General features: G+C 36.0%; 1 protein-coding gene across 1 annotated transcript in view; it reads left to right on the plus strand.

Annotated features, from left to right (window-relative positions):
• DYRK1A (dual-specificity tyrosine-(Y)-phosphorylation regulated kinase 1A) overlaps window positions 1-15,101 on the plus strand; it is a 23,001-nt gene that overhangs the window by 4,217 nt on the left and 3,683 nt on the right. Inside the window, exons 3-6 of the mRNA XM_010000438.1 lie at window positions 6,852-6,944; window positions 7,799-7,987; window positions 8,706-8,853; window positions 12,619-12,905. Of these exons, the coding sequence (XP_009998740.1) occupies window positions 6,852-6,944; window positions 7,799-7,987; window positions 8,706-8,853; window positions 12,619-12,905 (717 nt within the window). The remainder of the gene's footprint in view (window positions 1-6,851; window positions 6,945-7,798; window positions 7,988-8,705; window positions 8,854-12,618; window positions 12,906-15,101) is intronic.

A 15,101-nucleotide genomic window follows, 5' to 3' on the forward strand; every position in this document is an offset into this window, starting at 1 on the left:
TGCCAGCCAAAACTCTTCCCCGAGCTCCAGCCACCATCTGCTGGCCACAGCGCCGCACTGCATTGCCAGTCTTGCTGCAAGGCTGTGCTCTGCCTCTGTATGTTGCCTTTGGCTGGGAAGGTCTGCGCTCTCCTCTCCAAAATATTCCATTGTTTCAATAAACCCACCTCTGTTAAATAATTTGCGGAGTAGATTATCATTTGTTTGAGTGAATCTTTCGTTGAAGGAATTGGCAGTGCAAATGTTACAAAGGTTACTATCTTGATTGCTGATCTTTGTAGTATTTTGTCCAAATTGAGACAGAACTGATGTGCTTGAAAATAAAACCCAGAATGAAGTCTTAGCTTTTCAGATGCTGATGTTTTATAGAAATAATATATACCAAGTAGTTCCTCTCTGAAGGGAATTATCGTCTGGCTGCAGCAACATATATAAGGATACTACTTGTCAGTTGCTAAGAGTAGCTGTTAAGTGTTAGCATGTAAAGCAACAGCATTTTCTGTAAACAGTGCAGTTTTGGTAAATAGCAAAGATGATCTGCTTCATTATTTTTTTCCCCGGTTATTTTATGTGTGTCTTTTTACTGAGGACTGACTCCTTTTTGGAAGAGTATTGTTTTGTTCAAGTTCCTGTAATGATTTTCATTCATAACCTAATAATGGAGAAGCTAGGCCTTGAATGTTAATTTATTGTTTTTATTCCCTCTCCATCCCTCTTGTTTTTTGATTTGTAATGGCTTGCAGACCATGTTCTGCTATTTTATTAATAATTTTCAGTTACAGATTAAAGGTTCAGAAACAGTAATGACAATTTATAGTAAAGATATATTAAATTTTGTGAATTTATATAAAACATTGCCCTTAAAATATTCTTTACCTACTCTTCTCTTGCACCTATTACTTTATGGCTGTGTTGGCCAAAACTTACTCATCCCATCATTGGCAAGGAACAAATAACAGGAAGATACTTCAAAGCCAACCCTTTTGCTTTGTTTTTCACTTATTTATGAGATTTTAAATTACAGTTAAAAACTAAAAACTTCCAGCTCTGTCTTTTTTTTTGTCTTTTTTTTTTTTTTTTTTCCTTAAATCTGAAGCCGTAAGGCTTTTGTTTAATGAAAACGGCTAGATTGTGAGGGTTTACTTTAAACCTGTGATTCACCAAGTGCCAGACCTGCTGGCAGCATGGGGTACTACTGCTCTTGGTTGTGTTGTCTTACCTCTGACTAGTGCCACAGCCAGCTTTAGGAAAGCAGCATGTCTGTGTGGCCTAGAGTGAATAGAAAAGATGAGATCTGTGAGACCTTTCTCCTTTAGCCATAACAAATAGTAGTATTTTCTTTGTCCAGTTTGAACTGGTTGCATCTTGAAAGTTCAACATAGGTTCCTGCTCCCTACTACTTTTTTAAAAAAAATGTTTGGGCTGAATCAGACCGGATACACTCTTGGCAAATGATCCTTCTTTCCTTGCTGACTTGATTTGACTTTAAACATACCTGTTTCTTCCTATTATTTTTATTCAGCAATCTTATTTGAGGAAAGAAGCCAGGAAAAGAAGGAAATACAGAACACAAGTCAATTAGTAAAGTATTTAAACTGAAATTCTGTCCCTACCTGCATTCATTTCTGGCTCTTGAGTATAGTCAGTTTGACAATCAGTCTTGGATTTTTCTTATTTTGTCCTCTGGTACATAATGTGTTTTTCTCTTTGATAATTTTTTTTAAAATCTGAAGTTTGCTGTATATTATGGAGAGCTGGTACTGTGGCATATAGTTATAGCAATTAAACATCTGTTTTGTTGACCCTCTGGAGATATCATCTATTATGTGGCTGCCCACCACAATATGAGATTAACATTAATTTCCTCTTTTATATTATTATGATGCAAGAAGGGTTTGAATAGCAAATGACATAGGAGATGAGACTGGTCCATTCAGTTTTTTCATATGGGAGTCTATTAGATAGGTAATTTCAATTGGAATTCCTGCTAAAATTTGCCCATATAATATAAAATCTTCCGTTTTGCAAACAGAATAAATAATGAACATGTACTGTACACAAGCAGAATTTTATGTTCCCTTTTTTGATGATTGTGGGTGGTGACAGATCTTTATTAAAAAAAAATAAATCTGAATTAAAGAATACCTTCAACAGAATATACATACTTGCTCAGAATTTCCTGTAATCAAAACAAAATGCATTTAGTAAGGAACAGTGCCATCTGTTTTTCAGGTAAGAGAGTATGTCTAAAGAGAGAAAAATATGTTGCCTGTTTCGTCATTCATTAAACCTCTAAGACTATACTGGTTAAAATAACATACCTGAGTTGAAAACTCAGTTTCCTTAAAACATTATTTGTTTCAAATGTATTAAGTACATGTAGGTGGGGCTTTTCACAGCTTTTTTTGGTGCTTGTTTTATTCTTCTTTGTTTAGAGTAGTTTCGGGTTGCTTCTAAGCACTATATGATGTATATTTTGTTAATATGTAAGAAAAGGAAATTTCAGTTTTTTACTTGTAATACAATTTTCATTATTATATCATCCCAGGTAGCTGTAATGTTTCCATTGAGGTGTAAGTGTGGACTGGTCAGAATATGAGGGATATTGACTGACATATATACATATATTATTACAATAAAGTAGTTCCTTGTCTATCAGTCTCAAAATAAAAGTTTATATTTTGATTTGTATTTCATCTAGAACTATCTGAAGTTGCAGTGATGCTGCCTGGCCACCAGATAGAGACTGAAGCTTGTGCAATAGAGATTTTTCTTTTTCTATCTCATTCTTTTCCTTTTTTACTTTTTTTTCCCCCTTTGAGTTTGAGTATTCTTTGAAGCCACGATAGAAATCAGTATTTCCCAAGGATAAAGAATTTCAGAGTGTTATTCTATAAAGTGGATAATGACCACTTTGTTCCATAGGCTTCCATCATCAGGAGCAAGGAAGTGAGAGTCTCCAAAAGGATCTTTGCAAAAGCAGCAAATGTTTCCTACCCCAAACTTTTATTAATTCAGAACAGCAAAATAGTACCTAGTAAAAAGTTCAGGCAGGTTAAAGGATGTCCTCAGAAATGTGACTGTCTAAATGCACAATTTAAAGCAGAATTTTTATACAAGGTACTGGCTGCAAGCAACATAGGAGTAGCTTTCAGAATTTTAGCTATTTATTATTAGGGAACACCAACAAATTAGGTAATTTTTTCACCAGTCTCCTTATTTCAGAGTAGAAACTATGAGGTTTTGGGTTTTTTTAAGTAAGCAAGAAAATGTGATGTATTAAAAAATAAATATGAATATTTTTCCTATAAAGATAAAAGATCCAGCCATGTTGCCTCTCACTCTCCTCGCCCCCCTCCCCTCCCCAACATCTCCTCCACACTGTGGGGAGGACAAAGGCCAACTAGAAGCTTATGGGTCAAGACAAGGACAAGGAGGGTTCACTCACCGTTTTATGTTCACAGGCAAAACAGACTCAACTTGGGGAAAAATAATACTTTTATTTACCACTAATCAAATACACGCAGGACACAGACAACACAAAGAGCAGGGCTTACATAGGTTACCACCACCCCTCCCTTCTTCCCGGGCCCAAATCACTTTGTTCCCGATTTCTCTACCTCCTACCCCCCAGTAGCACAGGGGAACAGGGGACGTTTAGAGTTAGTTCACAGTCTGTTCTTTCCTGCCACTCCTTGCTCCGCAGGGAGAAGGATTCCTTGCAGTACTCCCCAGTTTCCCCACGGAGTCCTTCCCATGGGGAGAGTGTCCTTCACAAACCTTTCCAGCATGAGTCCTTGCCACGAGGTTCACCCTCTCAGGAGCAAGCTGCTCCAGCATGGGCCTTCCACAGAGTCACGGGCTACTTCGGGAGCAGCCACCTCCCCTGGTGCAGGGTCCTCCACGGCTGCAGATCCAAGTTCAGGGGCTGCAAGTCCACATTCGCCCCTCCTGGTGCCTTCAGGGGTTGCTCCACCGTTTCTCTTCTCCACGGTGTACAGGGGGACAGCCTGACATCTCGCCGTGGGAAGCAGAGGACCTTCTGCTTGGGCACCTCTCTCCCCTTCTTCTTCACCAACCTTGGGATCTTCACTCATGCACATGCTCTGCTCCTCTCCTTTCCGGCTATTCTCTTATACTTGCCCTCTCTGAGGTCTTGTATATCAGTTCTTTCATATGTTAATTGAAGAGGTGCATCTATTGTCTCTCTAATGGCTCGGCCTTGGCCACCTGAGCCGGGGGAGCTTCTGGTATCTTCTTACAGGAGCCGCCCCTGGGACTCCTCCCCTGCTACCAAAAAACCTGCCAACCAAACCAGGACATAGAGCAAACTTAAGTCTGAATAGCTGAAGTATGGAGTTCTTCTTCACTGACATTCTTCCCTCAAAACATGTAGCCCGCATAAGGGAAACCCTGGTGCTGGTCATGTCAGCCTAGGACAGAGACCGGTCCCTGCCAGTATCTGTGCACAACAGCATGGTTTCTTTTACCAGCAAAATCTACCAGTGTTCCCATATTTGTTCCAATAATCTGTTAAAGTCAGATTAAGAAACTGAAAGGAAATACTTGCATCCGAAAAACCTGTGACAGTGACAGTTGGAATGAGGACTAGATGCTGTTCAGTTTTTAACAGTGCTGTGGGAAAGAACCAAAAGAGATCATAGTTAAGTGTGATTTGTTTAGTGGTTCACATTTGTTTGACAGATAAAAGGAAGAAACAAAAATGTTTTGTAAATGTCAAATAGTTTGTTTTGGAAACTTAAAAACAGACTTGCCTGATGTGTACAAAATGGTTGCATTTGTAAAAAAAAAAAATAATAAAAAGAATTAAGGAATTAATTTGGTAAACCTCCTTAAGAGAGATGGACGCTAGTGGGCATATCCAAAAGTGAACTGAGTGTAGCAAACACCTAGGGCAGGACTTGGAATAAAATTCACTGATGGAAGTGTCACTGTGTACCACATTGTCTCTGAGAAGCATTCCTCCATCAGAAAGACCACAAGTCTTGCAGCCAGTCTAAAAATGTTATGCGGGTGTATTTGGATTGGTGTGCATCAAAGCTTTGAAATGCTGTTTCTTGGGAGCCTTCAGTTCCACTGAGTTTTGTACCTGATGGGAGTCCCACGCAGAGATGCAGTAAGCTTTCTGGAAGTATATTGCCTTTTCCCCTGCTCTCTTTCATTCTCTCACTTGCTCACTGTCTGTATTAATCTTTTGGTCTTGCTTGTGCTCTCCTTCCCCCCCTTAGGTGGTCTGCACATGCAGCAGAGAAGAGCGTGAACTTAGCTTTCTGGTATGATTTCTTGGGTACCTGACTTCAGGCCCAGTTTCAGAAGCACAAACTATCCATTGTGAAAAAAGGCTATTTGCACAACCACCCTTTTAAGTAATAAACAATGCCATGAAAGATAGAGAAGCAGTTGTGCTTCTTCAGTTCATTTATTAGTTCAGCAATAGTGATACAAAAATAATTACCATCATTTTTGTTGATGGCTTATGCTCTTTCCTCTGCTCTGCAGGAGGCTGTGTATCAGTTTAGCTGTAGTAAGAGGCAGCAGATGAGATTAAGCATTTAAGAGTGAAGAGAGTTAGAAGCATGAGCATATTTGGTGGCATGAGATGAGATAATGGGAGATGAGAGTTGTAAGGCTTAGTGTGATGGTGCTCAGTTACTGAACCCACTTAATAATGAGTAAGGAAGTAGCGGAGGCTTTAGCATATGTGAAATAAGCTTTTCTCCAATGGAATTGCTTAAAATTGCCCTGTATATTTTTTGTTGTGAAGAGTTGGAATAGATGGAGACAGGTTAGGGGACAAGACACACTAGCTTCACCATTCTCTTTCCTAGCTCCCCCTCAGACACACTCGCTATGTGAGACTGAGAAGTTGCCAGAGTTTTTCTGGTGATACAGTTGTGCTCTTAAGTGTCTGCTAAGCATGTAGTCAGCTTTAGCCAAACAAAATGGTTGGTAACTTAGTTTTTTCAGTTTTCTCTTTACTCAGAATACTATTCACCTGCAGCGTGCCACTTGGAACTTTATCTTTTCAGGAATTTGTTATCTTACGACATTTCAAACGAATCATAAGGAGAAATAGAAGTTGATTGGCAGATCCAGAATTTACATGGTGTATGTGTGCAAAGAAAAAAAGAGGCACACTACTGATTTTAGTCTTGTTTCTTCTGGAAACCAATAAGAAAAAGGCCTCCTGTTGAAGAGGCATTTGTTTGACATGTAATCAGTTTTAGAAAACACAATTGAGGAATCCCTTTCAGGGATGTTGTTAGAAACCTTTGAAAGTAGGTGTGTTGTTCATGTGCGTACTTTAGATTTCTTTCAATTTTCTGTAGGTTTTAGATTTAAGCCTGGATATTGAAAAGCATGGTAGACCTGAGTTTTTTATTTGGAATTTAATACAGTTTAAATGTAGCAAACTGCCACAGTTCTGCAGTAGTTATTACTGTTAACTTCCACTTGTGGTTTTAATGCAGCTATAGAATTGTAGAGTTACAGTTCATGTATCAGTCCTGAGGTAAAGGAGTAATGTCAGCAAGAGTCTCTTTTGTCAAAGGAGCTGTATTTTTTAACTGAGAGAAAAACTGTTTATTGGGATTAAGCCTGTAAGGCATAATGGTAGAAGTGGTAGAAATAATGGGACTTATTAAACATATTAAGAGGTAACCTAACTGTTAATTTATTTTGATTCCCAGATTTGTTTTTCTCTTTTTAATGTCAGCTTAAGGAGAAAAATACATTGTGATGAAATAATTCTGAATATCACTATTTGATGTAATAGTGATAGCATTACAGTCCTAACTTTTTTTCTAAGTTATAATGTGTTCATATTACAGAGGCGGATGCCCCAAACTTTCCGTGATCCAGCCACTGCTCCTTTGAGGAAGCTCTCCGTAGATTTGATCAAAACATACAAGCATATTAATGAGGTAATGACTCTAGCTATCTTCGTAATGTGTATTAATGTGAAACTTTTGTTCACAATACATCATTAAATATATTTTCTGTGAATAATCTTGTGAAGAGATAATAAGAATCAAGCTTTCTCTCTGTTGTTCGTGTCTCATTTGAGATTGTGGGTATCATGCTCCTGCTTTCTGTCCAGCATGTATTTTTTTTTATCCTTGAATTTAGTAGCTGTTGTTTTATAAACAAATGTTGAGCTCTTCTGTTGCATGATAAGGAAATAGAAGTAGCACAAGCTCATGTGATAAACCTTTATGAGTGTGTTCAGGACTTTTAAGGGAAGTAGTAAAGTGTTTTCCCTAAATTATTTAAATGTTGCTGGCAAATGTGATATATAAGAAGTAAGTGGTTAATATAGGGAAGAGTCAGTTAGATTCAAACTCACTGGCAATTGTAGGGAATGTGAAGGGATTTCTGAACTGGTTACTATCTTCCTTGGAATTTTTGTTTCCCAGTCTTGTGGAAAGAGCTACTGATAACTTTTTTTCCCAGGCTACTTAAAATTTTTAATTTTGCTGTGTGTATAGTGTACTGTGATGTATACTCTTGCATCTGTGAACTCTGGGGATCAGTGTTATTAGACATTTATTTAGATCTGCTTTCTGAGTTTTTAAATTATTCATCAAGACTTTGCTTTGGTGTTAACAACTTCACTTCAAATAGAATGATTGCAAGAGAGGATTGTTTGTTTTTCCAGTAATGGAAGTTGCATTTTGAGATCAGTGGATTAGGTATGTCGGTCATAAAAGCTGATTCTGTTCTTTTTTGAACTCATGTTCTAAGAAGTGCTCTTAAGCAATATACTTTTCACATTTAGGTTTACTATGCAAAAAAAAAACGGCGGCATCAGCAGGGCCAAGGAGATGATTCCAGTCACAAAAAGGAGAGAAAAGTTTACAATGATGGCTATGATGATGACAACTATGACTATATTGTAAAAAATGGGGAGAAGTGGATGGATCGTTATGAAATTGACTCTTTAATAGGCAAAGGATCCTTTGGACAGGTAATGTGTATCAGCTGGGCAATGTGTAATTTATGTGAATCATTGTAAGCATTTAATTTGAAGTGCTGTTCCTGTTTCATTTTGAAATTAAACTCTTTCCTTAATCTGATGATGCCGAGTGCCTGCTCAGGACAGTCATATTGTCTTGTTACTACAGATCACATTTGAATATACTTAGGTATGTAGATCTGGAAAGCATTTTGCAATGAGCAGATCCTCAGCCTTTTGCTCTTGATTCATGTTTTTAGCTGTTTGGCTTGGGTTTTAAAATTAAAACAGTAGTCTAGTGCTAGGGATTACCTATTGTAAATGTTACTTAGTAACGTCTATTTTGGCTGTCATAGCTGTAGCCATGGCTTGAGAAAAAGGCTGGAAGGAGGATGGAACTTTTCTTTCTATATTTTTCTTAGTTTTACTCAGATTTTTTCAGTTGTTTTACAGTATTATTTTTTATTATTTGATCATTTGGATATAGTGCTTGCCTTAGTGAAGTCTCATTGAAGCCTCGGTTCTAATTTGTGATGTCAGTGGAGGAAATGGCACATGACCAATTTTGGTGTTATTGTAGTAGCAAGAGAAGAAATTTAAGAAAAGAAAGTTTACTGGAAAGAAGAAAGGTTCTAAAAATGTTTTCTCTGAAGAAAGTTTAGAAAGTGAGTTTTGCTGTATTTTGAAAACTTGAGACATTTCACTGATGTATTTGGCTTTTCTCTTTCAGGTTGTAAAGGCTTATGATCGAGTGGAACAAGAGTGGGTGGCTATCAAAATAATAAAAAACAAGAAGGCTTTCTTAAACCAAGCCCAAATTGAAGTCCGACTGCTTGAGCTTATGAACAAACATGACACTGAGATGAAGTACTATATAGGTATTTGAATAGTTAGTTTTTATTTTAATAAAATTATGAATAATTTTACATCTTGCTGTATAGTGTAGCACTACATATAATGTAGTACTACATATAGTGTAGGATGCTCTGATGATAGAGAAATTAAAATAATAATATTAATATTAATTTATTTATATTATTTATGCAATTTTTCCAGTTTGCTTTGCAACAGGACCACATGCAGAAGAATAAGACTTTTTACTTTGTAGCGTTAAGGTATTTTGTAGAATTTTCTTTTTCCAGCTAATGCTGTGGACAACTGGGAAAGTTGCCATGGACCATCTTTTCCACAGAAGCTGTTATCTGTCATAGTTGGTGTCTCTTTCACTGCTAGGAATCTATCTTAAATTATCTCAGAACTGTCATAGATAAGAGCATTCCTATTTAATGTAAACCAACATCATACAGTAGTTTTATGGCTAAAATAATAATAATTTTTTTTTTAGCGTTAAGGTATTTTGTAGAATTTTCTTTTTCCAGCTAATGCTGTGGACAACTGGGAAAGTTGCCATGGACCATCTTTTCCACAGAAGCTGTTATCTGTCATAGTTGGTGTCTCTTTCACTGCTAGGAATCTATCTTAAATTATCTCAGAACTGTCATAGATAAGAGCATTCCTATTTAATGTAAACCAACATCATACAGTAGTTTTATGGCTAGTTTAATCATAATTTTTTGATTGTATATGATTAAAAAGCTCAAGTTTTTCTGTAACAAAGCTGAAGTGACTTGTGTAAAAGTTAAGACTTGTCCATTTATAGCTCAGAAAATATTTCAAAGCTTATAATTTTGATAGATCCTGTAGATTGGAATGCTTATTATGATAATTTACTTAAACTTAATAATAATGATGAAATTAAGTCAGTTTGTCTAAAAAATCTGTTAAATCCTATGGAGTTGAGAGTGGGGCTAAAAGATGATGGAAGGAAAGCAACAGCATGATGTGAATACAGATGGAGAAGTATGAAAAAGTTATTATGGAAAATGAAATTGGTTTTAATAATGCTTTCGTTTGTAGAAACTGAAATGCTAGCAGCTTTGCTTTTCTGATTTGCATGTGTATATTATATTACTCATTTTTCTTTCTGTAGTTTAGAAAGAAACACTCGAAATAATGTTAATATACACTGGTATTAAATTATCTGATAAGTATTCAGTTACATTTTAACTTTTTAATAGAATATTATAATATATTTTGTATATTAAGTGTAAAAGTTTATAAGGTATTTTTAAGTTAAATTTGTTAATAACATGTTTACATAAAACAAAACCTAAACGTGACAGCATGTTATGCCAAAAGGACGTTTCAGGATTGTTAAAGACATGATCATTTTAAAATTAATACGGAGCAAATAAGGACACTGTGGGCATCATCAGTTAAACTCTTGAATTTAAAATTTTTCAGAGAGTCTGTAAGATCAGGTAAAATTAATTGGATCAAAACATCATATGATCTCCCTCTGTGAGTTAAGGCAGGATGGTTTTATATAGAAAGCAGCTCTGAAACCAAAAAAAGGAAGAAAAAGTTGTGATCATTTTGAACAGTGGAGAAATAATATATACTGCCTGTGCTTAGGCAGGTAATTTCATCTTGATTTAGGCTTATTTCAGTCTTTTAGAGTATATTTGAATAGTTCCTCTTTTATTTAACGTAGTACTTAATGAACAGGACAGCATCAGTAAAGACCACAAAACCCAAGCAAATAATGTTTTGAATGAATACCTTGTATTCTATGCTGTGCAAAAACTGACCACAGAATACTGAGATCTCTAGGCGCTTCACTAGAAGATATTCAGAAGTTCAGGAATAGTTGCTTATGAACATAGTTCTGCAACAAGACATAATTGAAACGTTCAGCATATTAATGTAAAAAATAAGTTGTCTGAGGATGTGTGGACACTCTTGCATGGGCGTTCAGATACGTGATACTGAGGATAGCTGAATAAGGCTGAAAGCATTGCACGTATCACAGTACCCTGTGTGATGTAAAATGTAGGCTTCAGGGAGAACATGGTTAAATACACTGTAGCCTGATTTTAAAGACGTAAAGTTTAACCGCTTATGCTTCTCTCAGATCTCTAGTACCTTCAAACCAGAGGAGGTTTGAGATACTGGCCTCCTTCAGATCTATCACAAGTGTGAGAATGCATTTAATACCTTCAAGTTTTATGAAAATTAGTGGCAGAGGGGAGGAGAAATATTCAAATGCTATTATTTCTTTGCTGAAGGAAAGATGTAGCAAGAACAGCTCTTAACCAAACTATTTGAGCTGTGTGGCAGTTGCAAGTGGTACTAGCTGGCCAGTAGCATGTTGGTAGTTAAAAATCAGTTGGAGCAAGTGGTGCTTCTTGCCAGGTTGGCAGGTCCAGCAAGCTTAGATGGTGTGGGGAGGAATTGGAAGCAAGTGTAGGAAGACCACAAGGAAATGAAAAGTTGCTTGTGCTTTAAAGGTGAAAGGACAGTGGAAATACCACAAAGATGAAAAAATACAAAAGGAATAGACAGTGAGATATTGCAGGAACTGGCATCAGGGGGAAGCAAATGGTGTTGCTACAGGTGAGTTGTAAGGCACACATGAAGAACTGGCTGCCCATAGAGGTTGTGGAGTCTCCTTCGCTGGAGACATTCAAAACCCACCTGTACGTGTTCTGTGTGATGTGCTCTAGATGACCCTGCTCTAGCAGGGGGGTTGGACTAGATGATCTTTCGAGGTCCCTTCCAGCCCCTAAGATTCTGTGATTCTGTGTAACTGGGTTATGATAACGGATGAGAAAAAAAGGCCATAGGATATGAAGTAATGACCTTACTTGAATTCTCATTTTTTAATATTGGTTCAAGATTTTATTAAGACAAAAAGGGGAATGCGTTGCTTTTTATTTGAGGGCTGATGTGTTTTTCCTATTTCAGTTTTCCTTTACTTATGGTAGCTAACGTGTATTAATGTCAGACTGATAAGCCCTGCTTACCTCCAAACAGATAATTGTGATTATTTTTTTCACCTGTTTGATGAAAAAGAAAAATCTATTTGATTTGGACTGGATTGGTTGCTTTCACATATCAAAATTATGTCTGATTGAAATGAATGTAACGCCTTTAATTAATTGAAGTAATCGATTGAAATGATAGCTTATAAATTGTAGTAGTATCTTAGTATATTTTAAATTAATCTGACAGTCAATATTTTCTCTGTAAATGTAAAGGAAATTCCTAACAAAAACTCAGTCTAAAGTGCAATATTGCGTTACTATTGAGAATATCACTCTATGTACACTTTTTTTTCAGTCTGCTTGGACTTAAATACTGTTTTAGCTTTAGGAGTGTGGAAAAATGAACTTTCCCCTGAAAAAGATCAAAAGTGTTGTGACAAAGGTTGTCTTACAATTTGCAGTTCTCATCTTTTTTGCTTCTATTTTTATTTACCCACAAATGTGTTTGCCTTTGATATTAGGGTAGAGATAGAAGAGGTATTTTTTCAAAATAAGCTATCTTTTGAATAATTTTTGTGTTAGTATAGCTTTACTGAGATACACCTGAGAACACTTTGGATGTGTAAAATATTTCCCTGTACCCTAGGCATGGCAGCAATATTCTGTGCATAATCATAGATCTAGGAAAAAAAAATAACACCGTATTTATCTTACAGGACAGCTTCCTACATACTGATTAAAATACTTAAGCATTGTGTTGTAATTAATACTTACCACACAGGACATATATTAATTAATTTCTTCCCCTTTTTAAAGTGCATTTGAAACGCCACTTCATGTTCCGAAATCATCTCTGCTTAGTCTTTGAAATGCTGTCCTACAACTTGTATGATCTGTTGCGAAACACCAACTTCAGAGGTGTCTCATTGAACCTGACACGAAAATTTGCACAGCAGATGTGCACTGCACTGCTTTTTCTGGCGACTCCTGAACTTAGTATCATTCACTGTGACCTAAAACCTGAGAATATCCTGCTCTGTAACCCCAAACGAAGCGCTATCAAGATTGTTGATTTTGGCAGTTCGTGTCAACTTGGACAGAGGGTGAGTATTAGTAAAAATTCTAAATACTTTAAAGCTAGATAGCTAATTTAAACTTTACTAATGATGACTTAAATGAAATAGTAACTAATTTTTACATAGGGTGTTAGATCAACCATCCATAGGAGCTTTAAATATGAATTTTAATACCACAGTGTATGAACTTTCACCATAGTGATACCCTTTCCATCTTCCTTTTCTTCTTGCTTATGTGTTTATGCTGTTAATGCAGAATGCATCAACACTTGACTGTAGAAATATGCAGTGCTATTAAATAAAACACTCCTTTATTATTTTCTTACTCCATATGTATTACTCCTTCCACTTCAGCATGTCCTCTGTTTAGTGTGCCTTGGAGCTAAGATGATAATACGAGGCTCAATATGGTGCAGTTAATGGCTCCTAAAGATACTGGTTATAACTAAACCATTTTTAGAAACACTTTAGCAACTGTGGAAAGACTGGATTGAGTTTAGTGATAGTATTACTATGAGTAATGTGCAAACCATTTCCAGGACAAAGGACCAGGTTGCTTTCTGTTGACATTTCTTCAAATTAGGATAGATCTGTGCTATGAAATAGCTGTCAAAAAAAAATGTAATTTTGTCATGTTCATGTATTGTGAAAATGAGCACATTTTTCAATTAAGCTGTTAGAATCTGTTGAGCATAGTCTGTCCAGCATAGCCAATTAGATTTATATTTACTTTGAGAATTGTTAAAATTTATAGAATAACTATTAATATATTAAGATAAAAAGTCTGCTGGTATGCCAAAACCTGTTTTCTTTACGAAAAGCATTGAATCGTATTCCTCAAGTGTTTGGTTTGCACTAGCGACTTGATTTGCTCTTTGAAGCATTTATCAGACTGTACTGTTACACTTGCACTGTACAGTCTAGTACAAATAGACTCTTTCCTTGTTGAACAAATTATATTTGACTGAGGAAGTAACCACTTCCATTCAGACTACCTGTTTTTAGTTGTTTGCTCTGAAAAAAAGTTAGCTAGAGAGGTCAGGAAGAATTCTAGAGGTAGAATAGACTTTAGTTTCTATGACAGCTTCCCAGGTAGTCACTTCACCTTTTGCAGTTTTACCTGTAAATACCTTTTTGCTTTGAGAAAGCTGAGTGTTAAAAAAACAAACCAAACAACCAAAAAACCTGCCAAAAATATACAACATCTGCAAAAGAGATGAAGTTTCAGACGTAATATTGCAAGTAATACTGCAGATGAGATCATTATATGAGAAAAGTTAAGAAACTTCATAGACTTAACATAAGTCCCCTGGTTATCTTCTGAAGAGCTGGGACTAGCCAGTAACACCTTGTCACTTTTTCCCATAATAAGTCTGGAAGAGCAAGTCAGAATATTTAATATTGTATTGAAAGCAGTGGTGAGACATATATTTAGGTTGATAAAAGGAATTTTTACTATAAACTAGAAACTTTTTAGCTCAGGGTGAATGACAACACAAGGAGGCGAAATGAGATCTCTGTAGTTTGGTCAATAATAACAAGATAATTTTGAGATGTGATGAAGCACAAACACAAAAACTTAGTGTAATTCCTTATTAAAGTTAATTTAAATGTAGTGGTAAGGAAATACCAGTCCCTTTGTGTAAAGTGCTGGGTAAACTTGTATGTTACTTCAAATATAATGTTTGGTTGTTTTTTGCTTAGGGTTTTGGAATTGTTTTTTAATTATTTTTTTTTTGTTTCTTGCTTTCTTGTTTGTTGTTTGTTTTTTTTTTTAACCATGCTTTCAGTTAAGACAGTCTCCAGGTTTAGAATAAAAAAATAATTACCTGTCTTGTGAAATTAACAGGGCAATTAGGAGTGGAAGGAAGTTGCTTTTTCCCATGTTTTTTTTTTCTAGTTCCTGGAATGACCTGATAATTTAATCTCATTTAATCACATAGTAATTGCAACATTTGATCTTTTGCTGTGGATTTTTTCTGAGGTGTTACATGATTGGTTACATGATGATGTGGTTTGTGGATTAGTTTTTCTTTGCATGGTCCCAGACTAGAATTTTGATTACCTTGATGATTACCTGTAATTGCATGAGATTACACTCAGCAACCCTGAAGTGTAAAATACTGCCATCATGAGTGAATCTGCAGATTTGTTTTGTCCTTTTTTTTTAATGAGACGTGAATTAACACTTATATATTTTATACAGATGCTTTTTAGTATTGT

This window comes from Chaetura pelagica, unplaced genomic scaffold, assembly GCF_000747805.2.
Source record: "Chaetura pelagica isolate M959 unplaced genomic scaffold, ChaPel_1.0 scaffold244, whole genome shotgun sequence".
NCBI lineage: Eukaryota > Metazoa > Chordata > Aves > Apodiformes > Apodidae > Chaetura > Chaetura pelagica.